This window comes from Podarcis gaigeae (assembly GCF_964106915.1).
Source record: "Podarcis gaigeae genome assembly, chromosome: 2".
NCBI classification, from domain to species: domain Eukaryota; kingdom Metazoa; phylum Chordata; class Lepidosauria; order Squamata; family Lacertidae; genus Podarcis; species Podarcis gaigeae.
In genome coordinates this window covers 122,010,258-122,037,921 of record NC_139679.1, presented here as the reverse complement: position 1 = coordinate 122,037,921, position 27,664 = coordinate 122,010,258, and the positions used below count along the sequence as shown (strand labels likewise).

At 45.1% G+C, this 27,664-nt stretch overlaps 3 protein-coding genes across 4 annotated transcripts; 1 reads left to right on the top strand and 2 right to left on the bottom strand.

Annotated features, from left to right (window-relative positions):
• Nucleotides 1-1,451: 1,451 nt before the first annotated feature.
• On the bottom strand, nucleotides 1,452-9,780 carry LOC310835946 (uncharacterized protein; the record flags this gene model as incomplete). Its single annotated transcript, XM_083720910.1, has 5 exons — nucleotides 1,452-1,869; nucleotides 2,038-3,958; nucleotides 5,747-5,910; nucleotides 8,608-8,746; nucleotides 9,690-9,780. 4 exons carry the CDS (start codon nucleotides 9,778-9,780, stop codon nucleotides 2,637-2,639), a joined length of 1,716 nt encoding a protein of 571 aa, XP_083577036.1. The 3' UTR covers nucleotides 1,452-1,869; nucleotides 2,038-2,636.
• A 3,544-nt stretch (nucleotides 9,781-13,324) lies between these two features.
• LOC310837643 (uncharacterized protein) lies at nucleotides 13,325-19,137 on the bottom strand. Of its 2 annotated transcripts, XM_083724557.1 has the most exons (3): nucleotides 19,016-19,137; nucleotides 16,693-16,805; nucleotides 13,325-15,629 (listed from the first exon to the last, which is right to left on the bottom strand). In XM_083724557.1, the coding sequence occupies exons 2-3, from the start codon at nucleotides 16,724-16,726 to the stop codon at nucleotides 14,146-14,148; spliced, it is 1,518 nt and encodes a 505-aa protein (XP_083580683.1). In that variant the 5' UTR covers nucleotides 16,727-16,805; nucleotides 19,016-19,137; the 3' UTR covers nucleotides 13,325-14,145. The 2 variants fall into 2 exon arrangements, with proteins under 2 accessions (XP_083580683.1, XP_083580684.1); XM_083724558.1 differs by lacking the exon at nucleotides 19,016-19,137 and having other exon boundaries at nucleotides 16,693-17,193.
• Nucleotides 19,138-19,927: 790 nt separating this feature from the next.
• Nucleotides 19,928-26,356, top strand: LOC310837552 (uncharacterized protein). The gene is made up of 3 exons (XM_083724306.1): nucleotides 19,928-19,992; nucleotides 22,720-22,883; nucleotides 24,533-26,356. The coding sequence occupies exons 2-3, from the start codon at nucleotides 22,751-22,753 to the stop codon at nucleotides 26,107-26,109; spliced, it is 1,710 nt and encodes a 569-aa protein (XP_083580432.1). The 5' UTR covers nucleotides 19,928-19,992; nucleotides 22,720-22,750; the 3' UTR covers nucleotides 26,110-26,356.
• Nucleotides 26,357-27,664: the final 1,308 nt, after the last annotated feature.

Sequence of the window (27,664 nt, the reverse complement as noted above, 5' to 3'; positions counted from 1 at the left end):
ACCTGCATCCCGCTTTAAGGCCATAAGAGACTACAATTCGCAGCAGCACTTTATCTCCCAGCCTCCCTTGCAGCTGCAAAGGGGGGGTCGGCTGCCTCTGTTGATGGGCAGGAAGGACTTGCAAGGATCCTGCAGAGAAAGCTCAACAACTCTGGCCAAAAAAAAAAAAGGCTAAACTTTTTTCAGATTGTCACTTTTTGATATAGGGCAACCCTATGGTTGTCTCACTTCAGAAAGGATATTGTAGAGATGGGAAAGTTCAATGAAGGACCACCAGAATGACCAATTGGGTGGAGTAACTCCCCTGTGAGGGAAACTTTTTTTTGGAAAGGTAATAATATTCTATTCTTTTTTTCCATAGAGAAAGCTACATCTGTTACTCAACAGTCACATTCCAATTCCACAAAACTAGTGACTTCCCACTCACCCAACATCCCCCCAAACCCTGACAAACATAATAATAATAATAATAATAATAATAATAATAATAATACCCACGCCCATCTGGCTGGGTTTCCCCAGCCACTCTGGGCAGCTTCCAACAAAAGATTAAAAGTACAGTGGTACCTCAAGTTAAGTACTTAATTCGTTCCAGAGGTCCGTACTTAACCTGAAACTGTTCTTAACCTGAAGCACCACTTTAGCTAATGGAGCCTCTCACTGCTGCCAGAGCCCGATTTCTGTTCTTATCCTGAAGCAAAGTTCTTAACCTGAAGCACTATTTCTGGGTAAGCGGAGTGTGTAACCTGAAGCATATGTAACCTGAAGCATATGTAACCCGAGGTACCACTGTACATTAAAACATCAGTCATTAAAAGCTTCCCTAAACAGGGCTGCTTTCAGGTGTCTTCTAAAAGTCAGATAGTTTTTTACTTCCTTGACATCTGATGGAAAGACGTTCCACAGGGTGGGCGCCACTACCAAGAAGGCCTTCTGCCTGGTTCCCTGTAACCTCACTTCTCGCAATGAGGGAACCGCCAGAAGGCCCCCGGAGCCGAACCACAGTGTTTGGGCTGAATGATGGGGGTGGAGACGCTCCTTCAGGTAAACTGGGCTGAAGCCATTTAAGTCTTGAAAGGTCAGCACCAACACTTTGAATTGTGCTTGGAATTGTACTGGGAGCCAATGTAGCTCTTTCTAGACCGGTGTTATGTGGCTGACCAGCGCAACCAAGGCAGTTTCTGTCCCATGATGAGGCCTGAATCCCAACTGGAATTCCTGCCAAGAAAAAAACAGATTAGGTGTGGAGAGGATCCCCCACAGAAGCACCAGATCTGAGTATCTTGACAGTCATCAAATGCTCTTGTGAAAGATTGACACACGTCTCCAGCCTCTCCATTTTATCACTGCAACAACCCTTAGGTTAGGTGGTTTGGACTGAGAAATGGTGACAGTTGCTCTGATATAGACCGTGTGTAGAGTAGAAAACAATTAGTCTCCGCTACAAAGGATGAGTTTCAAAGCTTTATTGCAGAAGAGTTTTAAAAGAGTTGAAAATAAAGCTGACAAAGACACAAAGCAATACATTGCTCCGCTGAGTTCTCGGGTTCCATTTTCTGCCAAAAGAGACCACTCGGGTTTCCAGCAATGAGTCCTCATTTAGCCCAGGGTTTCCCAAACTTGGTTCTCCAGCTGTTTATGGACTACAACTCCCATCATCGCTAGCTAGCAGGACCAGTGGTCAGGAATGATGGGAACTGTAGTCCAAAAACAACTGGAGACCAAAGTCTGGGAAACCCTGATTTAGCCAAAACCCTCAAAACAGAAACATCCCACAATTTGTTGCAGACAAACCTATCCTGTCTAATGCAAACTTCCTAAGCACATATATTTAATACTGTACATCAGCCAGTATTATTGATCGTGAAACTTAAAGGTAAAGGTACCCCTGCCCGTACGGGCCAGTCTTGACAGACTCTGGGGTTGTGCGCCCATCTCACTTAAGAGGTCAGGGGCCAGCGCTGTCCGGAGACACTTCCGGGTCACGTGGCCAGCGTGACATCGCTGCTCTGGCGAGCCAGAGCCGCACACGGAAACGCCGCTAAGTTCAAAATGCAAAGCGACACACGATCAGATTAGCTCTTATTTTAAGAAGACGAGGGTTAGCAAATTGATTAAAGTGTGGATTCTGACTAAACACCAGGAAGAACTTTCTGACAATAAGAGCTTTTCAGCTGGGGAACAAACTGGGGAACAAACTCCTTTGGTGGGTTGTGGACTCCCCTTCACTGATTAAAATTCTCCAAAGTCCATCTGTCATGGATTCTTCCGTTGAGATTTTAGTACTGCAGGAGGTTGGACTAGATGTCCCTTAGGGCACTTCCCATTCTACAATTTTATGGCTCTATATTTTGTGTGATAAGAGAGAAATGTGAGTGAAAATTGTTCCACATTCCATATATTTAAATTGTTTCTCTTATGTGAATATGAACATTCCAGTTTGACTGAAGCTCTTTCCACACTCCGAGCATTTAAGTGGTTTCTTCCCAGTGTGAATTTGTTGATGTGAAGGTGTGATTACTAGCTGAATCACTTTCCACAATGCACACATTTAAATGCTTTTTCATCCTGTGTGAGTTTGTTGATGTTTTCTACGTCTTCCTCTTTGACTGAAGCTCTTCCCACACTCCATACATTTAAATCGTTTCTCCTGTGTGAGTTCTCTGGTGTAAAGTAAGGGTTGTCTTCCGTGTGAAGCTCTTCCCACACTCCATACATTTAAATGGTTTCACTCCTGTATGAATTCGTAGATGTTTTGCATGGGTTGAATGATCAGTGGAAGTCTTCCCACACTCCTTACATTCAAATGGTTTCTCCCCTGTGTGAGACCGTTGATGAATATTAAGATTTTGCCTCATACTGAAGCACTTTCCACACTCTGTGCATTTAAAGGGTTTCTCCCCTGTGTGAATTTGTAGGTGTTTTTTAAGGTTTCCACTTTGATTGAAGCAGCTTCCACACTCGTTACATTTAAATGGTTTTTCTCCTGTGTGAATTCGTAGATGGTTTATATGGGATCCTCTATATGCAAAAGTCTTTCCACACTCCATACATTTAAATGGTTTTTCTCCTGTGTGAATTCGTAGATGGTTTATATGGGATCCTCTATCTACAGAAGTCTTTCCACACTCCATACATTTAAATGGTTTCTCCCCTGTGTGAGTTCGCTGGTGTGTAGTAAGGGAATGCTTCCGCTTGAAACTCTTCCCACACTCCATACATTCATATGGTTTCTCCCCTGTGTGAGTTTGCTGGTGTGTAGTAAGGTATTGCTTCCACTTGAAACACTTTCCACACTCCATACATTCATACGGTTTCTCCACTGTGTGAGTTTGCTGGTGTGTAGTAAGGTATTTCTTCCACTTGAAACACTTTCCACACTCCATACATTCATATGGTTTCTCCACTGTGTGAGTTTGCTGGTGTGTAGTAAGGGAATGTTTCCACCTGAAACACTTTCCACACTCCATACATTCATATGGTTTCTCCGCTGTGTGAATTTGCTGGTGTGTAGTAAGGTATTTCTTCCACCTGAAACATTTTCCGCACTCCATACATTTGAATGGCTTCTCCCCTGTGTGAATTATTTGATGTGAACTAAGGGATGTATGATCAATGAAGCACTTTCCGCACTCCAAACATTTAAAAGGTTTTTCTCCTGTGTGAATCCGTTGATGTCTTGCATGGCTTGCTGGATCAGCAAATGTCTTTCCGCACTCCATACACTGAAATGGCTTCTCCCCTGTGTGAGTTCGCTGGTGTAAAGTAAGGTTTTCCTTCCGGCTGAACGACTTTCCACACTCCATACATTCATATGGTTTCTCCCCTGTGTGAGTTCGCTGGTGTAAAGTAAACTTTGTCTTCTGGATGAAGCACTTTCCGCACACCATACATTTAAATGATTTCTTCAATGAAATTCCAGGTGAATTCTTGGTATTCTGACTATTGTTTCCATCAGCTGCTTGGGGAGGAAAGAAAATCCAGTTAGGCTTCCAAGGAAGAGAAGTAAGTAACATAACACACATCTGGCAAAAATAGCACCTCTTATTTCTCTTACGTTCTCCCTTTTCATGTTCCAATTTTTTAAGAATGCACCTAACATAATGCCAAAATATAGTAATGCCAGGTGTTACAATATGGGAAGCAAATGAAAACTTCTTTCCACGAGCACCTCCTTCCCCGTTCTATCTCAGTTTTCCTCGCTCGGCAAAGCCCACAGCAGAAGAGCCCGTCCGAGCGCCACGGACTCTCCCGGCTGGACTCCAACTCTCCTCCCCGGACACTCAGGCTGTCACCCTTGAGACCAGCCTGGTGAGCCGCGCCAGTTGCACCACCAGGTAGAGACGGGCCTGCACATCTAGTGAAAATAGCACCTCTTATTTCAATACATCTTATGTTCTCCCTTTTCCAATTTTTTTTAGGAATGCAGCTATAATAATGTCAAATTATTATAATGCCAGGTGTTCCTTTTTAGGCAGCGAATAAAAACTTTCCTCTTTTCCCAGGCCTTTGCCTAATTAAATCGTTTCTTTAAATTGGGGGAGGGGTTCTGTTTCGGTTGTTACAATGTTTTGTATTTTTCCATTTTCTGTGATGCTTAGATGAAGGGTGGTATATGAACAATTCTATGTACACTTGGAAGAGACCACAAGGGTCATCTTGTCCAATCTTCTGCAGTGCAGCAATCTCGACTTTGCATCCAACCTCTGCTTAAAAACCTCCGAGGAAGGGTGTCTACTGTCAAACAACTTTTACCATCAGAAAATTCTTTCCGACGTTTACAGTGGTGCCTTGCAAAACAAAAAGAATCTGTTCCACGAGTCTCTTCGTCTTGCGGTTTTTTCGTCTTACGAAGCAAGCCCATTAGCGGATTAGAGCTATTAGCGGCTTAGCAGGCTTAGCGGATCAGCTGATAAGCGGCTTAGCGGATCAGCTGTTAAGCGGCTTAGTGGATCAGCTGATAAGTGGCTTAGCGGACCAGCTGTTAAGCGGCTTAGTGGATCAGCTGATAAGCGGCTTAGCGGATCAGCTGTTAAGCGGCTTAGCGGCTTAGCGGATCAGCTGATAAGCGGCCTAGCAGCTTGGGAAAAAGGGTGGAAAAAGGGTGGAAAACTGCAGGAACTCGCAATACATTTTCGTCTTGCGAAGCAAGCCCATAGGAAATTCGTTTGGCGAAGCACCTCCAAAACAGAAAACCCTTTTGTCTAGTGGGTTTTCCGTCTTGCGAGGCGTTCGTCTTGCGGGGCACCACTGTAATTGGATTCACATTTCTTGTAATCTGAATCCATTGCTTCAGGTCCTACTCTCCAGAGATGAAGACAACAAGCTTGCTCCATCTTCACATGGCAGCACTTTAGATATGTGAAGATAGATATCTGAAGATGGCATATCTCTTCTCAGTCTCCTTTTATCCAGACTAAGCATACCCAGCTTCCTCAGCCATTCCTCATAATGCTTGGTTTCCTGACCCTTGACCATGTTAAGTTTGTGGTCTACTAAGGCCCTGAGACATGTACTACTGGCAAGCCAGGTTTTCTGTTTTTATATTGCAAGCTGTGCAGTGAAGCTTAGATGAAGGGGAGTATATGAGCAATTCTATGTAAATTTGGAAGAGACCCTGCAGGTCCTCTTGTGCAATCCCCTGCAATGGAAATAGCACCTAAAATTCAAAAGCCTGGGGAAAGGTTTTCCTCTTCACCATCTATTGACCCATCTATGTTCCCATCTCCATTGCCCTGGAACTCACCAGATGTCTCTGAGGGCCCTGGGAGAAAATGCCCAGAGGTTTTGGGGAGGGATGCAGGAGACAGTCTGACAAGGTCATCTGCCCATCTTCCTCCTTCCATCCTTGCTAGGTCGGCAGGTTCAGCTGCTTCCATCCTTCCTGAGGAGCTCAGAAGATGCAGGTTCCTGGGAGGGAGGAAGAAGCAAAGGGAGCCTCAGAGGCCCTGCAGGGATTCTCCTGCCCAAAACATTCTGCAGCCTCTGGAGAAGGAGAAGGGGGAGAAGGAGAAGAAGAAGAGGAGGAGGAAGAGTTTGGACTTGATATCCTGCTTTATCACTACCCGAAGGAGTCTCAAAGCGGCTAACATTCTCCTTTCCCTTCCTCCCCCACAACAAACACCCTGTGAGGTGAGTGAGGCTGAGAGACTTCAGAGAAGTGTGACTAGCCCAAGGTCACCCAGCAGCTGCATGTGGAGGAGCGGGGACACAAACCCGGTTCACCAGATTACGAGACTACCACTCTTAACCACACAGACTCTCCAAATGGGGAACCCCCGTCCCAACAAGAGCCCCATTTTTAAAGTTTCTTTGGTGATACCAATTCAATCTGTGCTCTCCCCACCAAGGCTTGCTTGTGAGTAAATCTGCACAGGGCTGCTCTGCATATTCCTCCTCTTCGGACACCCAAAAGATACACCAGGTTAGAGACTTTGGAGAAGACTGCTCCACTCCCTTCCTCCAGCCAGGGCTTTCTTGACTTTTCTGCTTATTTGGGGGGCTGCTTTCCCTCCCAGCCTCCACCCACCCATTTCTCCTCCTTCACCCACAGTCCCTTGGAAATCAGCACACCTCTCCCAGCCTCCGATAGTGATGATGACGATTTCTGGATTGCAGATCCAGCCTCTTTTAAACTATCATGCAGAGCCCACAGTTTAAACAAGTTGTGATGTTCTGGGAGGGGGGAGAAGCCAAGGCAGCCCCACACCCTTGCAGAGATTTCCCTCCCTAAGTGGAACCCCAGCAACTCCTCCTACAGGAAAATAAGGGTGACTTCCTCCTGAACCCAGCAGAGTCATGCCTGAAAAAGAAACTTCTTCACTTCCCCATTAAAAAACACTCATTTCCTTTCCAGTCTACCTTTTTCTCTCTGCCATCTTGGAACTCTGGCAATGCAGTCTCCCTCCCTCCTTCTCCCCCCACCCATTTAGGAGAAGGGGGAGCAACTCTTAAGAACATCACCAGAAATGCAAATCCAAAGATGGGGATCTCTATCATATGTGGTGGGAGTGCGAAAAGATGGAAAAAAATTGGGACTTAATATATAATGAATTTAAAAAACTTTTCAAGTATACGTTTCCTAAAAAACCTGAAATCTGATAATAGGGTAGGAAGTAAAAAAGGAAGACCATAAACTATGCAGCAGCTAGAATACTCGTAGCTCAAAAATGGAAACTACAAGAGACTCCCACGGTAATGGAATGGCAGGCTAAATTTTTCGAATATACAGAATTAGCTAAAATGACATATAGAATAAGAGACCAAAAAGGGACAAAGTTTGATGAAGAATGGGGTAAATTTGTGGCATATATAAGAATAAACTGCAGAAGCCTAAGAACTATGGAAGGGTTAACATAATTCCTGTGATGTGTATAGGAGAATAAGAATCTACAGGAAGGGATATACTTCCAAGAAAACCGAAGCAGGGAAGGAAGGAAGGAAGTTGAGGCGTGAGGATATGCAGTGTAAATAAGATTACTTAAAATGTTGACTGTAAAAGATTGTTTTATTCGTTTTGTTTGTTTGTGGAAAACTCAATAAAAAGCAAATAATAAAAAAGAACATCGCCAGAGTCCTCCTGGATCAGGCCAAGGACCCACCTGTTCTCAGGGTGACCAAACAGATTTAGGTGGGAAGCTTCTTTGCATGCCTAAAATCCCCAGGATCAATCCCCAGGCAGTTAGGGATGAGAGGAACTCCCTGCCTGCGAAACCCCAAAGAAACATTGATGCCAGTCAAGAGTCAGCAACACTGATCCAGGTGGACCAATGGCCTACTTTGGTGTCATGAAGCATCCGACCTTGGGAGCCCCAGTCCTAGAGGGAGATGCAGTTTCCGCGTAGGAACGGGGAGAAAGGGAATTGGGACCCCCCCTTCCCCCCGTTTTTGGTTGTGACTTTAAGGAGACTCCTGGGCAGGAGGGAGAAGCCAAGGCAGCCCCTCCGGAGATCTCCTCCTCCAAGCCCTGCCCCACATAACTGAGCGCGTGACACAGTGTGTATGCATGTGTATATATACACACACACATATACACAAACACAAAAGCCCCCTCAAGTGTTTCATTGTGGTGGCCAAAGCCCTCCCGGCCCCATGGATTTGTCTCCAATGCTCCACCCCCCAGAACCAGAGAACTGTGGAGCTGGAAGGGACCCCTAGAGCCCCTTCTCTCAAGCCCCGCCCCACATATCTGATCACGTGGCACAAGCCCCCTCAAGTGTTTCATTGTGGTGGCCAAAGCCCTCAGGGCCCCATGGATTTGGCTCCTATGCTCCACCCCCCGAACTGTGGAGCTGGATCTAGACCACCCCCGCGCAATGCAGGGGTCGCAAGGAAAGCATCAATCAATATGGATGCTCACTCTCTTTCCCCACTTGGAGTCCCCTCTTCTCAAGGGGCGCCCACTTCCGAGCCCCCCAAACAACCCCCTACTCCCCCCCCCCCGGGGGTCGTAGGTGTGAGGGTGCTGGGACCTCAGAGTCCTTGGGTCCCATGGCTTCCCTTCCCCCCACCCACCCAGGGGATCCACCCATTCATCTCTCAGCCCCCCAACTACCTCCTCTGCACCCCGCCTCGCCCCACAGCCTCCCCTTCGCCCAAAGGACTCACCGCCCCAGAGGCCTCCAAGACAAGCGGAAAGAGGCGGCGAGGCGGAAGGACGGAGAGAGGGGCCTTTCCCAGGCCGCTCTAGGCAACCGGGCTCTCTCGCTCTCCTTAACCCTTACGTGGCCTCGCCGCTCAATTATTCCTGCCCAGGGAGAAAGTGGGGGGCATCCGAATCCCGCCAGATTCAGGACATGACTCGGCAACGCTCAGCTGGGCTCCCACGCTGGGAAAGGTGGAATGGCTCCGTGGCTACAGCATGAGGCTCTTCCTCTCAGGGTTGTGGGTTCGAGACCCATATTGGGCAAAAGAGCCCTGCATCGCCGAGGGTTGGGCTAGATGACCCTCGGCTCCCCTTCCAACTCTACGATTCTGTGATTCTCTTTTTTTATATAATAGATTTTTATTAAGGTTTTAAAGGCTACAGAAAGAAAAATAGAAAAAGATAAACAAACAAACCCAAAAAGCAGAAAAAATGACAAAAAAAGAAAAAATACAGACAATTAAAAACAAATCAAACCTTTACATGACTTTCTTTCCTTTGCTTATTTCCTTGACCTCCTCACACCTCCCTTTTTTGTATTCTAGTTCATTTAGATATTTCAGCAAATCCTTTCCATCTTTGTTTTTATCCTAAACGTTTATCTTGATATACTATAATTTTACATTCTTCTCTTTCGCTAATTAACAATCCATTTTTACTTAATCCTTTATAACATTTCTGCTGAAACCACATTCCAGCCTCCTTCTAGCATTCCTTAATTTTACAATGTTTCTGTAAATAAGCTTTAAATTTTTTCCAATTTTCTTCCACCGACTCTTCTCCCTGGTCTCGGATTCTGCCAGTCATTTCCGCCCATTCCATATAGTCCATCACTTTCATCTGCCATTCTTCCCAGGTGGGTAAATCTTCTGTCTGATTCTATCATTCTCAGGGGCGCCGCCAAAGAGTTGTTCAGGGGCGGGGGGTGGGGGGGACAGGGCCAGGCTGCAGGACCTCGGGCCCAATAGGGGGCAGGTTGGCTTACAAGAACAGAATCGGGGAATGGGAGAGTTTGAAAGGGACCTCCGAGGTCATCCAGCCCAACCCGCTGCGGTGCTGGACTCTCCACGGAAGCATCCACGAGAGACGGCCTCCACCTGCCAGTCTGCACCCACCTGGTCCAGGGAGGATGCCATGCCTGGCCCCCTTTCAGAGCAAGAGGGGGCAGCAGATGGGATGAAGGAAGTCGATGCAACTGTGCGGAAGGAAAGGGAATATTCTCCACACACACCCCCCAAAAAAACCCTTCGCTTCTGTCAGCTTCCAGACATGGGTGCAGCCAGAGGGCAGCTGCAAACCGCCCCCATTAAATAAATAAATAAATAAAATAAAATTAAGTAAATAAAAAGAAATAACAAACTGACCTATCGGGTTGCGGATAGCTCTGTTCTACTCCCCCCTCCTAACATAAATCCTGCCCCGCTCTAATATATCCTGGCTCTCCCAAAAAAACCCAACAAAGTGAGATGCAGAAGCTGGCTGTGTTCTGAAGAAGGGGCTGTGTGGTGTAGTGGGTGGAAACACCTGTTCTGCCCTCCTTCCCTTTCAGCAGACGCTCAGCCAAAGCCCGCTCCTTTCTCTCCAAGCGGAATGTACGCTTTTATTCCTATATCTTGGGGTGAAATATACTCAGAGTCGTGTGTGGATCTCATGTGCTTTATTCAGCTCAGAGAAGTAAGGAATGCAAGTTCCCCCAAAGTGTCTGCTTTATATACATTATTTACACAATGGGCCCCACGTGATTGGCTAATTTTGGGATTCTCCTGTAGGCCAATCAGGTTGCAGATTCACTTCCACCTGGAGCTGGATTGGGTGGCTCCTGTGGACCAAACAGACTGCTGCATTCTGGATCCTATGGTTCTAGGACCAATCAGACTGCTGCATTTTGGATCCTATTGTTCTAGGACCAATCAGACTGCTGCATTCTGAATCCTAATGTTCTAGGACCAATCACACTGCTGCATTCTGGATCCTATGGTTCTAGGACCAATCACACTGCTGCATTCTGGATCCTATGGTTCTAGGACCAATCACACTGCTGCATTTTGGATCCTATTGTTCTAGGACCAATCAGACTGCTGCATTCTGAATCCTAATGTTCTAGGACCAATCACACTGCTGCATTCTGGATCCTATGGTTCTAGGACCAATCACACTGCTGCATTCTGGATCCTATTGTTCTAGGACCAATCAGACTGCAGCATTCTGGATCCTATTGTTCTAGGACCAATCACACTGCTGCATTCTGGATCCTATGGTTCTAGGACCAATCACACTGCTGCATTCTGGATCCTATGGTTCTAGGACCAATCACACTGCTGCATTCTGGATCCTATGGTTCTAGGACCAATCAGACTGCTGCATTTTGGATCCTATTGTTCTAGGACCAATCAGACTGCTGCATTCTGAATCCTAATGTTCTAGGACCAATCACACTGCTGCATTCTGGATCCTATGGTTCTAGGACCAATCACACTGCTGCATTCTGGATCCTATGGTTCTAGGACCAATCACACTGCTGCATTTTGGATCCTATTGTTCTAGGACCAATCAGACTGCTGCATTCTGAATCCTAATGTTCTAGGACCAATCACACTGCTGCATTCTGGATCCTATGGTTCTAGGACCAATCACACTGCTGCATTCTGGATCCTATTGTTCTAGGACCAATCAGACTGCAGCATTTTGGATCCTATTGTTCTAGGACCAATCACACTGCTGCATTCTGGATCCTATGGTTCTAGGACCAATCACACTGCTGCATTCTGGATCCTATTGTTCTAGGACCAATCAGACTGCAGCATTTTGGATCCTATTGTTCTAGGACCAATCAGACTGCAGCATTTTCGATCCTATTCAACTCAGTACATAACATGGGGGGAAGGGGGAGGATTGGGAAACGCATTAGAAAGAACTTCCTGACAGTAAGAGCTGTTTGACAGTGGAATTTGCTGCCAAGGAGCGTGGTGGAGTCTCCTTCTTTGGAGGTCTTTAAGCAGAGGCTTGACAACCATATTGTGGGGAAGAACATTTACCCTTTGTACTGACCACTCCCCTCTGAAATGGTTAAACCAAATGAAAGGTACCAATAGCAAACTAATAACTGCAAGACTACAATTTTGATGTCTCCCACATCAGAGGGAAGGATAATGTGATTGCAGATTCCCTGTCACGACGAAACATTTAGATAAGTACAGGGGCAATCATGCTGTATATATGTTTATTTGATGAGATGTAATTGCTTGAAATGCAATTAGTTAAAATGCAAATTTAAAAGTGGTTAAAATGTATTTAGATCCTGTGTTTTTAAAGTGCAATGCTTATCTAAAGATGTAAAAGAATATAGTCAAGTGTTATGCTATATAGTTATGCTTAGAACTTTAGAGTGTTTATAGCTTAATCGTATTACGAAGTATATAAGGTTCTGTGTGTACGATACACGTATATTTGCGTATTGAAACAGGAACTCCAGAATACCTTTTTACAATTCCTTCCCATCGCTGCATCGAGACTGGCATATGCAACCTTGCCTACGCAATAATTTTCAGGTGTGGAACATGTGATGGAAGTTTGTTTACTGAGCAGGTTGAGTCACTGCTAGCAAACAGTTAACTAGCAAGAGCTGCTGGTTGGCTAGAGTTCCAAGGGAGACAGTTGGAGTGGAGTGAGAGACTGGGTGAGAGATTCATATCTGGTCTGTGAGGGGTTCGTTCTGACAGGAGGGAGAGCTGAGGACTTTCAGTATATATGCTCTCAGGGTCTGAATCACAGAACACTGTTAAAATAGAAAAGACACAGTCCCACAAGGTGTTTAAAGGAAAAAGGGTCCTCAGAGGGAATAATATGACAGGAAAGGGCAGTAGTGATTCCGAGGCCAAGGAGGATTTGCCGGTCTGTAAGGCGCTGTGGGTTAAACCACAGAGCCTAGGACTTGCCGATCAGGTCTGCGGTTCGAATCCCCACGACGGGGTGAGCTCCCGTTGCTCAGTCCCTGCTCCTGCCAACCTAGCAGTTCGAAAGCACGTCAAAGTGCAAGTAGATAAATAGGTACCCCTCCAGCGGGAAGGTAAACGGCGTTTCCGTGCGCTGCTCTGGTTCGCCAGAAGTGGCTTAGTCATGCTGGCCACATGACCCGGAAGCTGTTCGCCGGCTCCCTTGGCCAATAAACCGAGATGAGTGCCGCAACCCCAGAGTCGACCACGACTGGACCTAATGGTCAGGGGTCCCTTTACCCTTTACCTTTATGCATTCTTAGGTATATGCTTTAATACCATATGCCAAATGGCGACGGGGCTCAGTCGCAATACATGTTCCCACATATCCAAAACCGGTAGCAATTGGATCATGGCAAGTTGCAAAATGCACCTAGTCTTTAGAACCTTTCAAATGCTGCTTTTGCCCCTAGACAAATGAAGCACTATACCTGGGACTCAGGTACAATAGGGTTTTTTTAAGCGTGTTAAATGTGTTATAACACTGTGACACCAGAGGGCGCTGTGGAGTTCCATCTTTCGCCAACGTGATTTCCCATTACGAACATTTTACAACACGTTTTCCTGAAACTTTTTTGATGTGTCTGGATGCAGCGTAGATCTCAGGATTGCTGTGCTGGAGAAATTTAAAAGGGGTTCCTCGAATGAAGGTCTCCCACCCAGAAAATAAAAAGAAAAGCGTGCAGGCTCCAAGTGAAAAGACAGGCCTTTATTGAACTACAAATGCACAAAGGGACAGCCTCAAAAATGAGGATGTGAAGAAACACATCGAAAGCTATGTTCAATATACACTTCTAGATTACATATGTGATTTCATTTGACCATCAAAGGATTGCAACAATCTGAGTAGTCACCAACCCACTGTTACAGCAACCCACTGTCACCATCCTGAACCAATCAAATATGACATAGCTCTTCAGCCCTCATCATAATATGTCTTTTTTTGTTGAGACACTGATTTTCCTATTCATTAAATGTCTCCCAATATTTTCTTTCATGTACCTAAATAACAATTCAAGATGAATCACAATCATCATGCCTAGCAATGGGCCTTTTCAATGTGGCTGGGCAATGACTCAAAACAAAATGGAATAATCAAAATGATAGTTTTATGAAATTATTATTTTCTCCATCATTTCTACAGCTCTCAGGGGGAAAGCTCCATTAAACTCCATGGGATCTACATCTGAGTAACATACAAGGTGGGAATAGCAGTAACTTCTTTCAAGGTACTCCCATCCTGCAATGTGTGTTTGTAATGCATTAAAAATAAAACTCTTGATGAGTTTTATTTCTCATCAAGAAATAAAACTTGAGCCTCAAAGGAGTCTCTTGAGCTCTCTTACTGTATGCAAAGTTGTTTTATTTTTAAAACTTACCAGCAGTTTTCCATGTACAGACACTCTGGGAACCCACCGGTATCCACCCTGTATCCCTTTGTTAAAAATGGTGTTATCAGTGAGAAAATTAACCCCCACCTTAATCTCTGGTACTTTCTAAAATTTACTGTTATGGGTGGTGGGGGAGAACACTGGTGTTCTCACATTTCTTTCCAGTGTGAATTATCTGGTGCTTTCTATAACTCGCACTGTAAGTAAAACATTTCCCACACACGGTGCATTTATATGGCTTCTCCCCCGTGTGGGCTCTCTGGTGGACAACCAAGGTAGACTTGTCAGGAAAACATTTCCCACACTCAGGGCACTTATGATTTCTCTCCTCTGTATGGATTAACCAATGTTTCATGAGGTGTGAGTTGCGTTGAAAACATTTTCCACACTCGGTGCATTTATAGGGTTTCTCCCCAGTGTGGGATCTCTGGTGGATCACCAATGTAGAGTTGGCAACAAAACACTTCCCACAGTCCGTGCACTCATAGGGTTTCTCTCCAGTGTGGAATTTCTGGTGTTGCCTGAGGGAAGATTGGTTGGCAAACCATTTCCCACACTCTGTGCATTTATAGGGTTTCTCTCCAGTGTGGATTTTATTGTGTAACAAAGCGGCTGAGTGGAAAGCATAACTTTTCCCACATTCCATGCATTTGTATGGTTTCTCTCTTGTGTGGACTCTCTGGTGGTTCATCAAATCACCTTTTTCAGCAAAGCCCTTCCCACAGTCCATACATTTGTAAGGTTTTTCTCCCATGTGGACTCTTCGGTGGTGAGACACGAGGTTAGTGTTTTGAGAAAAACATTTGCCACACTCGATGCACTCGTAAGGTTTCTCCCCAGTGTGGACTTTCTGGTGGCGCCTGAGAGGATATTGTTCGGCAAACCATTTTCCACACACGGTGCACTCATAAGGTTTCTCTCCAGTGTGGGATCTCTGATGCCTCACAAGGTGAACATTACGAGAAAAACATTTGCCACACTCTATGCACTTGTAAGGTTTCTCTCCAGTGTGGTCTTTCTGGTGGCGCCTGAAAGTAGATGGTTTGGCAAACCACTTCCCACACTCGATGCACTCGTAAGGTTTCTCTCCAGTGTGGGATCTCTGGTGGATCACAAGGAGAGCTTTTAGAGAAAAACATTTGCCACACTCCCCACATCTGTAAGGTTTCTCCCCAGTGTGCGATCTCAGGTGGATCACAAGGTGAGATTGTTGAGAAAAACATTTGCCACACTCACCACACCCATATGGTTTCTCTCCATTGTGGGATCTCTGGTGGATCACAAGGTTATATTTTTGGGAAAAGTATTTGCCACACTCCCTGCATTCATAAGGTTTCTCCTCAGTGTGGACTCTCTGGTGGATCATAAGGTTTTCTGAGCAGGTAAACGTCTTCCTGCACTCAGGACATTCGTATTCCTTCTCTCCCTTGTGGATCCTCTTGTGTCTCACTAGTTGACACCGTAGAGCAAACTGTTTCTCACATTGCAGGCATTTGTGCGGTTTGTGTCCATCATGGTCTCTCTGGTGTTTGACAAGATCAAGTTTCCCAGTAAAACACTTCCCAGAAGAACTACAAATGTTCTTTTCCCCGATGCCATTTCCTGGGACAAATGGTAAACAGGAAAATGAGAACGTGAACTTTGGAAACAATGAATATTTGTGTCTTTCATCTATGGAACTCAATGCTGTTTATTTTCGGCTCTAGAAAAACTGCACTTACCCGACCTTTTGGCCAGCTTCTTGCTGACTTAAAATCTGATATATATATATTAAATGAACTGTTAACCATTAGATATTTAGTGTAACACAGGGAGATACCGTATTTTTCAGTGCATAAGACAACCCCTATTTTTAGGGACCACAAATAAAGGAAGTGGGGGGGGGAGATTGCCCAGAGTTGTTAAGCTATTTTGGGGGAGGGGGATTCCCGACAATTGCTCATCCGCCTGACCGCCTCTGCCAATTGTACGCCTCTCCGAAGCCACCAATCCCAAGCACACTCGCAGCCAGCAGCCACTAATCACCCACCAAATTGCTGCACCAGCCAATCGCCAGGAGGCCTTGCCGCAGCCACCCATTACATACCTAATTGCTGCTGACAATCTCCTGCTTGCAACTGCTACCAATCATATGATCTGTGTATAAGACAACCCCTTAAAAAAACACTGTCTTTTTCACAGAAAAATATGGTAACTAAATTTTTATTGTATCACGACTGCATCAGCGCAGTACTTAATTTTTTTAAAAAAAATGTATGCTACCTTAAGGACAAAATGAATTTGAGGAAAACACGATATATATGTTTGACTAGATCCAGGTGCTCTTGGACGAAACTGGTTTTCCTAGATTCATTTCAATAAGGGTTTAGGTCCGGCTTGGGAACAAAACTGCTTTTGTCACCCTGTATATCAGGGTCACCTTTGTCAGGGGAGAGACAGGCACAATGTATCCTTGTTAATTCACTCCACTATGATGATCCTTTTGGTTGCCCCCATGGTAGATAGATATGGGAAGCAACGACTCATTCCATCCACTCTACTGAAAGACCCAAAATGTGTTATTTCCGTGGGCTGTTTTTATAGCAGCTTGTCATTCTTTAAGAACTGAGTTTGCTTTTTCCTTTTCCCTGTTGTGCCATTTTTGTTATATATATATATGTATTACCTAGGCAGCTCATGTTCTCGTCGTTTTCCTCCATGACGCACCCATGCAAGGTTAGTTTTGCAGCAGCAATCCCTCCTCATCAGCCAATCAACATCTTGCAAGGTCATTGGACGCTACGAAAGAAGGAAACAGAAAGAGAGAACTTGCTGAATCCCCATATTCCCCCGAATAAACAGCTCAAAGCCAGTAATCAGGAAGAAGGTGGAGTTTGGAGTACATTATCTTCAGATTTAAGGCCTGGAAAGGGGGGGGGTGCAGATTACCAGTGTGGGGTAGAATGGTGTCAGAGTAGTTGTAAGAGTGCTGTTAACGGGAAAATCCGGGGGCTCCCTTGGACAAAAACAAAGACACCAACCAGAGTAAATTGGAGCAAATCAGCAGCCTGTAGGCTTGGCCTTTATTGATCTTTTGCAACAGGGTGCTCCCCTCACTTGCAGGAGAGAGGAAGGACCCAGAAAAATGGTGTGCAAGGCCTTATAAAGACTTTTGAAATTGCCACCCTGTAGATCAAGACCACCCCCCAGATACATCACAGAAAGGAGGGGTTGAGGGAGGAGTTGTGGTGGTAACCTGAGTGTCCTGTCACCTGGCTGGTTCCCTCTTTCCCCCTCCCCATGAGTACTTTCCAGCTGACAGAGGGGCATTTGCAGTTTCCTGCCCCCAGAGGGAAGAGCTGATTATTGTCCTTTGTTCCAGTTCATGCTGAATCCACTCCCATATGCAAGTTCTTTGTGATCTTGATGGTCTTCTGTCTAGGACCATAGCAACTGGGCAGGGCTCCTGTGGATGTGCTGGTATGCTCAAGGGATTATGGCTGGCCTGTATCAAACCTTCCCCATTTTGTAGTCCTTCCTTCATGGAGTAAAATAAAAGTGGAACGGTGCAAATCCGATGTATGGTTGATTTTCTATGAATTTATAACAGAAGCGTAGCGTATGTAGTGTGTGAGTGTGAGTGAAGTTTGTACAAACTGAATGATTGGGGGGGGGGGGTTCCTGCGACAGTGCTAGACTAAATCCACTCTCTCTCAGCCTAACGGTACCTCACAGGAACATGGTGAGGAAGAAATGTGGAGAGGGAGAACCATGTATCACACCTTTAAGTCCTTGGAGGGGAAAATAGGATCATAAATGCAATAAAGTACATAAATAATAATAATTAGTTGTTGTTATTATTCTTATTATTATACCCCACCCATCTGGCTGGATTTCCCCAGCCAAACTGGATACCTTACAATATATAAACAATGTTATAAACAATATAACAAAAACAGCAAACGTTACAAACCTCCTGATACAGGGCTGCCTTCAGATGTCTTCTAAAAGCTACGCACAGCCAATCAGAAGCCACGCTTTGCTTTCCGAATGTTTTGGAAGTCAAATGGACTTCCGGAATGGATTCCGTTCGACTTCCAAGGTACAACCGTAGTTGCATTGAGTTATTTCAACTGCTTTTGTTTGATTTGCTCATTGCAAACAGCTGAAAGTCTGTAAACCTTGATAATAAACCTGATTTGCAGTGGGGATTAAATAATTTCGATTGCAAGTGTATATAAAATTATTTGGAGAGGCCCAAAGGAGCTTTATTTAAAATATGGGCAACACACACTTCTGCAAAATCACACAATCAATAAAGAGAAAAGTGGGGCCCTTTGCACCCTGCAAAATATTTTTCTGTATAGAATTATTACTGTAATTCATGTCATTGTCATACTGATTTATATATTTTAAAAAGAAAAAAAAAATCTCAGAGCGGTTTGCAACACATTAAGTTCAGAGTAAAACATTACTGGGTAAAGTAATACTGTATACACATTCAAAGCAACGTATATTATCTTAAAAATACTGTATACACATTCAAAGCAACGTATATTATCTTAAAAATTTTCAAAAAGAAAACATTGCAAAGGCGGTCAAATACAGACTGCACATTTGACGCAGCAAAGTTAAACAAAACCATCATCTTAAACATTTCAAAAAGTTTGCTAGATCAGAAAATGCAAAACGCCTTGCAGCTCGGCCCCGTTCCCTTCCTGTCTCTTCCACCTTAGCAAGAGGCGAATCTCCCTCCGTCGAGCCCCACCTCCCTACATAACTGACAATTAATTTGTAAAGGCCCTATCCTTTCTCTCGGTCGCCTTCCAGAAGCCCAAAACGGGGCTCCAAGGCCCCTTCCCCTTCATTGCGGCTGCAAAATCATGCAAGAGAGAAGCGAAAGCAAGAACTCAGATCACTCGAGAAGGGGCTCCGCGTCTTCATGATCCAAGGTCAACGCACGCCCCCCCCCCCGAAATAAAGGGGGTCCCTTCTGATCCCACCCTTACCAGCTTTTGCAAAGTGGACACCAGAGGCTTTCGCGCGCCGACCACGCTGCAAACCTTGCAAATACCTTCCTGCCCATCCAACAGAGGCAGCCGACCTCCCGCATTGCAGTTGCAGGGGAGCCTGGGAGATAAAGAGCTGCTGGGAATTGTAGTCTCTTGTTGCTTAAAAAAAGAGAGAGAAGGAAATATTGTAAAATTAATGAGTGATAGAAAAATGTTGGAATGAAATTTTATGGCCTTAGTAGAAATGCTATAAGTTTATAAGTGCTATAATAAGTGTTTATAATGCTATAAGTGCTATAAGTTTAAATAAGTATATTAGGTTTAAAGTTTAAATAAGTATATTAAAGTTAAGTTTAAATAAGTATATTAAAGTTAAGTTTAAATAAGTATATTAATTTTAATGGAAATAAGATTAAAATATGTTAAGACATTTATATGATAGAAAATAGAGAAAGATGGAAAGGGATTGCTGAAATAATTAATGGAAGGGGAATACAAAGAGAGAGGTGAGAGGAGGTCGATGAAACAAGGGAATGAAAGAATATGGAAAAGGTTGATATGTTTTTAAATTGTTTTTGTTTTGTTTTGTTTTGTTTTGTTTTGTTTTGTTTATTGTGTTTAGGTTGTGTTTTATTGTATTGTTCTTTTTCTTTTTTTGTTTTCTTTCTCTTCTTTCTTATTTGTAAGTTTTAAAAGTAATAAATATTATTATTTATTTATTTTTTTAAAAAAAGAGGTTTCTGGGAAGTGTAGCCTGTTCCCTTCTTGCCGGATCTGCTGCGTCGTCTGCGCGCAAAAACCTCCCGGAGCGCACTCTGCAAAAGCTAGGGAGCGGCGAGATCAGAAGGGGGCGACCACGTAAGGGTTAAGGAGAGCGAGAGAGCCCGGTTGCCTAGAGCGGCCTGGGAAAGGCCCCTCTCTCCGTCCTTCCGCCTCGCCTCCTCTTTCCGCTTGTCTTGGAGGCCTCTGGGGCGGTGAGTCCTTTGGGCGAAGGGGAGGCTGTGGGGCGAGGCGGGGTGCAGAGGAGGCAGTTGGGGGGCTGAGAGATGAATGGGAGGATCCCCTGGGTGGGTGGGGGGAAGGGAAGCCATGGTTCCCAAGGCCTCTGAGGTCCCAGCACACCCCACCCACCCATGACCCCGGGGGAGGGAGTGGGTTGTTTGGGGGGCTCGGAAGTGGGCGCCCCTTGAGAAGGAGGGGCTCCAGGTGGGGAAAGAGGGTGGGCCTCCATCTGTGGCAGACGCTTTCCTTGCGACCCCTGCATTGCTGGGGGTTGGTCTAGATGACCCTCGGGGTCCCTTCCCGCTCCACAGTTCGGGGGGTGGAGCATAGGAGCCGAATCCATGGGGCCGCGAGGGCTTTGGCCACCACAATGAAACACTTGGGGGGGGGGGTTGTGTCACGTGATCAGATATGTGGGGCGGGGCTTGAGAGAAGGGGCTCTAGGGGTCCCTTCCAGCTCCACAGTTCTCTGGTTCTGGGGGGTGGAGCATTGGAGACAAATCCATGGGGCCGGGAGGGCTTTGGCCACCACAATGAAACACTTGAGGGGGCTTTTGTGTTTGTGTATATGTGTGTGTGTATATATACACATGCATACACACTGTGTCACGCGCTCAGTTATGTGGGGCGGGGCTTGAGAGAAAGGGCTCCATCTTGGAGGAGGAAATCTCTGGAGGGGGTGCCTTGGCTTCTCCCTCCTGCCCAGGAGTGTCCTTAAACGGGGGGAGGGGGGCGTCCCAATTCCCTTTCTCCCCGTTCCTACGCGGAAACTGCATCTCCCTCTAGGACTGGGGCTCCCAAGGTCGGATGCTTCATGACACCAAAGTAGGCCATTGGTCCACCTGGATCAGTGTTGCTGACTCTTGACTGGCATCAATGTTTCTTTGGGGTTTCGCAGGCAGGGAGTTCCTCTCATCCCTAACTGCTTGGGGATTGATCCTGGGGACTTTAGGCATGCAAAGAAGCTTCCTACCTAAATCTGTTTGGTCACCCTGAGAACAGGAGGACTAGGTGGGTCCTTGGCCTGACCCAGGAGGACTCTGGCGATGTTCTTTTTTTATTATTTGCTTTTTATTGAGTTTTCCACAAACAAACAAAAAGAATAAAACAATCTTTTACATTCAACATTTTAAGTCATCTTATTTACACTGCATATCCTCACGCCTCAACTTCCTTCCTTCCTTCCCTGCTTCGGTTTTCTTGGAAGTATATCCCCTCCTGTAGATTCTTATTCTCCTATACACATCACAGGAATTATGTTAACCCTTCCATAGTTCTTAGGCTTCTGCAATTTATTCTTATATATGCCACAAATTTACCCCATTCTTCATCAAACTTTGTCCCTTTTTGGTCTCTTATTCTATATGTCATTTTAGCTAATTCTGTATATTCGAAAAATTTAGCCTGCCATTCCATTACCGTGGGAGTCTCTTGTAGTTTCCATTTTTGAGCTACAAGTATTCTAGCTGCTGCATAGTTTATGGTCTTCCTTTTTTACTTCCTACCCTATTATCAGATTTCAGGTTTTTTAGGAAACGTATACTTGAAAAGTTTTTTAAATTCATTATATATTAAATCCCAAATTTTTTTTATCTTTTCGCACTCCCACCACATATGATAGAGATCCCCATCTTTGGATTTGCATTTCTGGTGATGTTCTTAAGAGTTGCTCCCCCTTCTCCTAAATGGGTGGGGGGAGAAGGAGGGAGGGAGACTGCATTGCCAGAGTTCCAAGATGGCAGAGGGAAAAGGTAGACTGGAAAGGAAATGAGTGTTTTTTAATGGGGAAGTGAAGAAGTTTCTTTTTCAGGCATGACTTTGCTGGGTTCAGGAGAAAGACACCCTTATTTTCCTGTCGGAGGAGTTGCTGGGGTTCCACTTAGGGAGGAAAATCTCTGCAAGGGTCTGGGGCTGCCTTGGCTTCACCCCCCTCCCAGAACATCACAACTTGTTTAAACTGTGGGCTCTGCATGATAGTTTAAAAGAGGCTGGATCTGCAATCCAGAAATCATCATCATCACTATCGGAGGCTGGGAGAGGTATGCTGATTTCCAAGGGACTGTAGGTGAAGAAGGAGAAATGGATGGGTGGAGGCTGGAAGGGAAAGCAGCCCCCCAAGTAAGCAGAAAAGTCAAGAAAGCCCTGGCTGGAGGAAGGGAGTGGAGCAGTCTTCTCCAAAGTGTCTAACCTGGTGTATCTTTTGGGTGTCCGAAGAGGAGGAATATGCAGAGCAGCCCTGTGCAGATTTACTCACAAGCAAGCCTTGGTGGGGAGAGCACAGATTGAATTGGTATCACCACAGAAACTTTAAAAATGTGGCTCTTGTTGGGACGGGGGTTCCCCATTTGGAGAGTCTGTGTGGTTAAGAGTGGTAGTCTCGTAATCTGGTGAACCGGGTTTGTGTCCCCGCTCCTCCACATGCAGCTGCTGGGTGACCTTGGGCTAGTCACACTTCTCTGAAGTCTCTCAGCCTCACTCACCTCACAGAGTGTTTGTTGTGGGGGAGGAAGGGAAAGGAGAATCTTAGCCGCTTTGAAGTTCCTTCGGGTAGTGATAAAGCAGGATATCAAGTCCAAACTCTTCCTCCTCCTCTTCTTCTCCTTCTCCCCCTTCTCCTTCTCCAGAGGCTGCAGAATATTTTGGGCAGGAGAATCCCTGCAGGGCCTCTGAGGCTCCCTTTGCTTCTTCCTCCCTCCCAGAAACCTGCATCTTCTGAGCTCCTCAGGAAGGATGAAAGCAGCTGAACCTGCCGACCTAGCAAGGATGGAAGGAGGAAGATGGGCAGATGACCTTGTCAGACTGTTTCCTGCATCCCTCCCCAAAACCTCTGGGCATTTTCTCCCAGGGCCCTCAGAGACATCTGGTGAGTTCCAGGGCAATGGAGATGGGAACATAGATGGGTCAATAGATGGTGAAGAGGAAAACCTTTCCCCAGGCTTTTGAATTTTAGGTGCTATTTCCACTGCAGGGGATTGCACAAGAGGGCATGCAGGGTCTCTTCCAAATTTACATAGAATTGCTCATATACTCCCCTTCATCTAAGCTTCACTGCACAGCTTGCAATATAAAAACAGAAAACCTGGCTTGCCAGTAGTACATGACTCAGGGCCTTAGTAGACCACAAGCTTAAAATGTCCAAGGGTCAGGAAACCAAGCCTTATGAGGAATGGCTGAGGAAGCTGGGTATGCTTAGTCTGGATAAAAGGAGACTGAGAAGAGAGATGCCATCTTCAGAGATCTATCTTCACATATCTAAAGTGCTGTCATGTGAAGATGGAGCAAGCTTGTTGTCTTCATTTCTGGAGAGTAGGACCTGAAGCAATGGATTCAGATTACAAGAAATGTGAATCCAATTACTGTGGTGCCCCGCAAGATGGAAAACCCACTAGAGGAAAGAGTTTTCCGTTTTGGAGGTGCTTCGCAAGACGAATTTCCTATGGGCTTGCTTCGCAAGACGAAAATGTATCGCGAGTTCCTGCAGTTCCCCCCCCTTTTTCCACCCTTTTCCCCAAGCCGCTAAGCCGCTTATCAGCTGATCCGCTAAACCGCTTAAAAGCTGATCCGCTAATAGCGCTAAGCCGCTAATAGCGCTAATCCGCTAAGCCGCTAATGGGCTTGCTTCGCAAGACGAAAAAACCGCAAGACGAAGAGACTCGTGGAACGGATTCTTTTTGTCTTGCGAGGCACCACTGTAAACGTCGGAAAGAATTTTCTGTTGGTAAAAGTTGTTTGACAGTAGACACCCTTCCTCGGAGGTTTTTAAGCAGAGGTTGGAGGCAAAGTCGAGATTGCTGCACTGCAGAAGATTGGACAAGATGACCCTTGTGGTCTCTTCCAAGTGTACATAGAATTGTTCATATACCACCCTTCATCTAAGCATCACAGAAAATGGAAAAATACAAAACATTGTAACAACCGAAACAGAACCCGTTCCCCAATTTAAAGAAACGATTTAATTAGGCAAAGGCCTGGGAAAAGAGGAAAGTTTTTATTTGCTGCCTAAAAAGGAACACCTGGCATTATAATAATTTGACATTATTATAGCTGCATTCCTAAAAAACATTGGAAAAGGGAGAACGTAAGATGTATTGAAATAAGAGGTGCTATTTTCACGAGATGTGCAGGCCCGTCTCTACCTGGTGGTGCAACTGGCGCGGCTCACCAGGCTGGTCTCAAGGGTGACAGCCTGAGTGTCCGGGGAGGAGAGTTGGAGTCCAGCCGGGAGAGTCCGTGGCGCTCGGACGGGCTCTTCTGCTGTGGGCTTTGCCGAGCGAGGAAAACTGAGATAGAACGGGGAAGGAGGTGCTCGTGGAAAGAAGTTTTCATTTGCTTCCCATATTGTAACACCTGGCATTACTATATTTTGGCATTATGTTAGGTGCATTCTTAAAAAATTGGAACATGAAAAGGGAGAACGTAAGAGAAATAAGAGGTGCTATTTTTGCCAGATGTGTGTTATGTTACTTACTTCTCTTCCTTGGAAGCCTAACTGGGTTTTCTTTCCTCCCCAAGCAGCTGATGGAAACAATAGTCAGAATACCAAGAATTCACCTGGAATTTCATTGAAGAAATCATTTAAATGCATGGTGTGCGGAAAGTGCTTCATCCAGAAGACAAAGTTTACTTTACACCAGCGAACTCACACAGGGGAGAAACCATATGAATGTACGGAGTGTGGAAAGTCGTTCAGCCGGAAGGAACACCTTACTACACACCAGCGAACTCACACAGGGGAGAAGCCATTTCAGTGTATGGAGTGCGGAAAGACATTTGCTGATTCTGCAAGCCATGCAAGACATCAACGGATTCACACAGGAGAAAAACCATATGAATGTATGGAGTGTGGAAAGTCGTTCAGCCGGAAGAAAAACCTTACTTTACACCAGCGAACTCACACAGGGGAGAAGCCATTTCAGTGTATGGAGTGCGGAAAGACATTTGCTGATTCTGCAAGCCATGCAAGACATCAACGGATTCACACAGGAGAAAAACCATTTAAATGTTTGGAGTGTGGAAAAACATTTGCTAATTCTGGAAGCCGTAGAACGCATCAACAGATTCACACAGGAGAAAAACCATTTAAATGTATGGAGTGCGGAAAGTGCTTCAGTGTAAGTGGAAGCTTTGCAAAACACCAACTCACTCACACAGGGGAGAAACCTTTTAAATGTTTGGAGTGCGGAAAGTGCTTCATTGATCGTGCATTCTTTAGTTCACATCAAAGAATTCACACAGGGGAGAAGCCATTCAAATGTATGGAGTGCGGAAAATGTTTCAGGTGGAAGCATTCCCTTACTACACACCAGCAAACTCACACAGTGGAGAAACCATATGAATGTATGGAGTGTGGAAAGTGTTTCAGGTTGAAGCAATACCTTACTACACACCAGCGAACTCACACAGGGGAGAAACCCTATGAATGTATGGAGTGTGGAAAGACTTTCGCAGATAGTGGAACCCGTGCAAAACACAAACGAACTCACACAGGGGAGAAGCTATTTGAATGTATGGAGTGCGGAAAATGTTTCCGGTGGAAGCAACGCCTTACTACACACCAGCGAATTCACACAGGGGAGAAACCATATGAATGTATGGAGTGTGGAAAATGTTTCAGGTGGAAGCAAGACCTTACTACACACCAGCGAATTCACACAGGGGAGAAGCCATTTAAATGCATGGAGTGTGGAAAGACTTTCGCAGATAGTGGATCTTATGCCAAACATCTACGAATTCACACAGGGGAGAAGCCATTTAAGTGTATGGAGTGTGGGAAGACTTCCTCAGATAGTGTCTCCCATACACAACATCTACGAATTCACACAGGAGAAAAACCATTTAAATGTAATGAGTGTGGAAGGTGCTTCAATCAAGGTGGAAACCTTAAAAAACACCTACAAATTCACACAAGGGATAAACCATTTAAATGTATGGAGTGCGGGAAGACGTCCGCAGATAAAGGATCCCACATAAATCATCTACGAATTCACACAGGAGAAAAACCATTTACATGTACGGAGTGTGGAAACTGCTTCAGTCACAGTGGAAACCTTAAAAACCATCTACAAATTCACACGGGAGAAATCATTTAAATGTATGTAGTGTGGGAAGATCTTCAGTCAAAGAGGAAGACTTAGAAAACATCAACAAACTCACACAGGATGAAAAAGCATTTAAATGTGTGCAGTGATTCAGCTAGTAATCACACCTCTGCCATTGCTTTTTCCGCTGCCACCACCCCATTTCTTACGGGGGACACACGGAGTCCAGTCAGTTGTTAACATAAACAAATATTCAAGTTTATTTTTAAATGCAGGAACAAGCTTATGGTTTCAGTTATTTTTTTCTCTTGTCAGTTTCTTATTCTTAGTTTCTAACAACTCCAAACTGATTATTCCAACTATCTATCTGACTCCACCTAACAATTCCTCTCACTCTCTCACAATACAACTCTACCAACCCACACCTAGTCCTCCCTCTTCCTTCTTCAGCTCCCAAACCTCAACCCAACTGAACTCAACTCTCAACTCCCGAACCTCAACTGACTTTCAAAACCTCCCACTCTAACTTTTACAGCCCCTTGCATTCTCACTGGCCAATCACATCGTACCCATTTTAACCCTTTCCTTATGACCTACCTAGGAGACATTGGATTCTTATCTCATTATACATGACAAAGCCATTTTTCACCTTCTCACCCCTTGCTTTTTCCTGTAAGACCTATTGCAGTCGTTAAGAGTCGTCAACAGGCTCATCACAGCTATCTGCCTATCACACATTCCCACCACCCTTCTGAGTAATACCCCTCCCCACCTTCTCACTATATAGAAGGGTCTGGTGACTTCTGTTTCAGTGTATCTGAAGAAGTGTGCATGCACACGAAAGCTCATACCAAGAACTAACTTAGTTGGTCTTTAAGGTGCTACTGGAAGGAATTTTTTTTGTTTTGACTATGGCAGACCAACACGGCTACCTATCTGTAACTTTTACACCCCCTTGCATTCTCACTGGCCAATCACATCATACCCATTTTAACCCTTTCCTTATGACCTACCTAGGAGGCAAACGCCACGGGGGGGGGGGTGTCCATGAGAGCACCTATCCTCAAGCAAGGCTGTATTTTAACCGAGCCTCCAAATCTGGCGCTTCTGTGCGCGATCGGGATCCTCTCGACATTTGGTCTAGTTTTTCCTTGGGAGAAATTCCAATCGGGATTCAGGCCTCGTCATGGGACAGAAACTGCCTTGGTCGCGCTGGTCGATGATCTCCAGCGGGCTAGGGACAAAGGTGAGAGCTGTTTCCTAGTTCTGCTGGATCTCTCGAGGATCTCAGATTCCCATAATCTTTATTTGGCTTTTTTCCAGAAGAGGAAAAAATTCTTTGCATGCATCCCAACCCCAAAGAAATGAAACCACTGAAAATTCAGTTTCTCGCAGTTTATTATTAAGGAGTGATTTCTTTCCTTATTTATGTGGGAAAACAAGAAATGCATTACAATGCTAGTTTTAAGGAACAACATTCACGTCACAGATCTTTTTTCATTTTCCTTTCTCCTCTTGTAATGAGGCTGCATTTTAATATTTTAATGTTTCAGTATTTTAATGTTGTATTTTAATTCTTGTTTTTAAGTTGTATTCGTTCAACTTG

Bases quoted from the DNA above. Each gene is read 5' to 3' on its own strand.
- LOC310837552 (XM_083724306.1), top strand. From the start codon at position 22,751: ATGAAAGCAGCTGAACCTGCCGACCTAGCAAGGATGGAAGGAGGAAGA. The intron at 22,884-24,532 runs GTGAGTTCCAGG...TTCCTCCCCAAG, and splicing joins AGGGCCCTCAGAGACATCTG to CAGCTGATGGAAACAATAGT.
- LOC310837643 (XM_083724557.1), bottom strand. From the start codon at position 16,726: ATGGAGGAAAACGACGAGAACATGAGCTGCCTAG. The intron at 15,630-16,692 runs GTAATACATATA...CATTTGTCCCAG, and splicing joins CGAGAACATGAGCTGCCTAG to GAAATGGCATCGGGGAAAAG.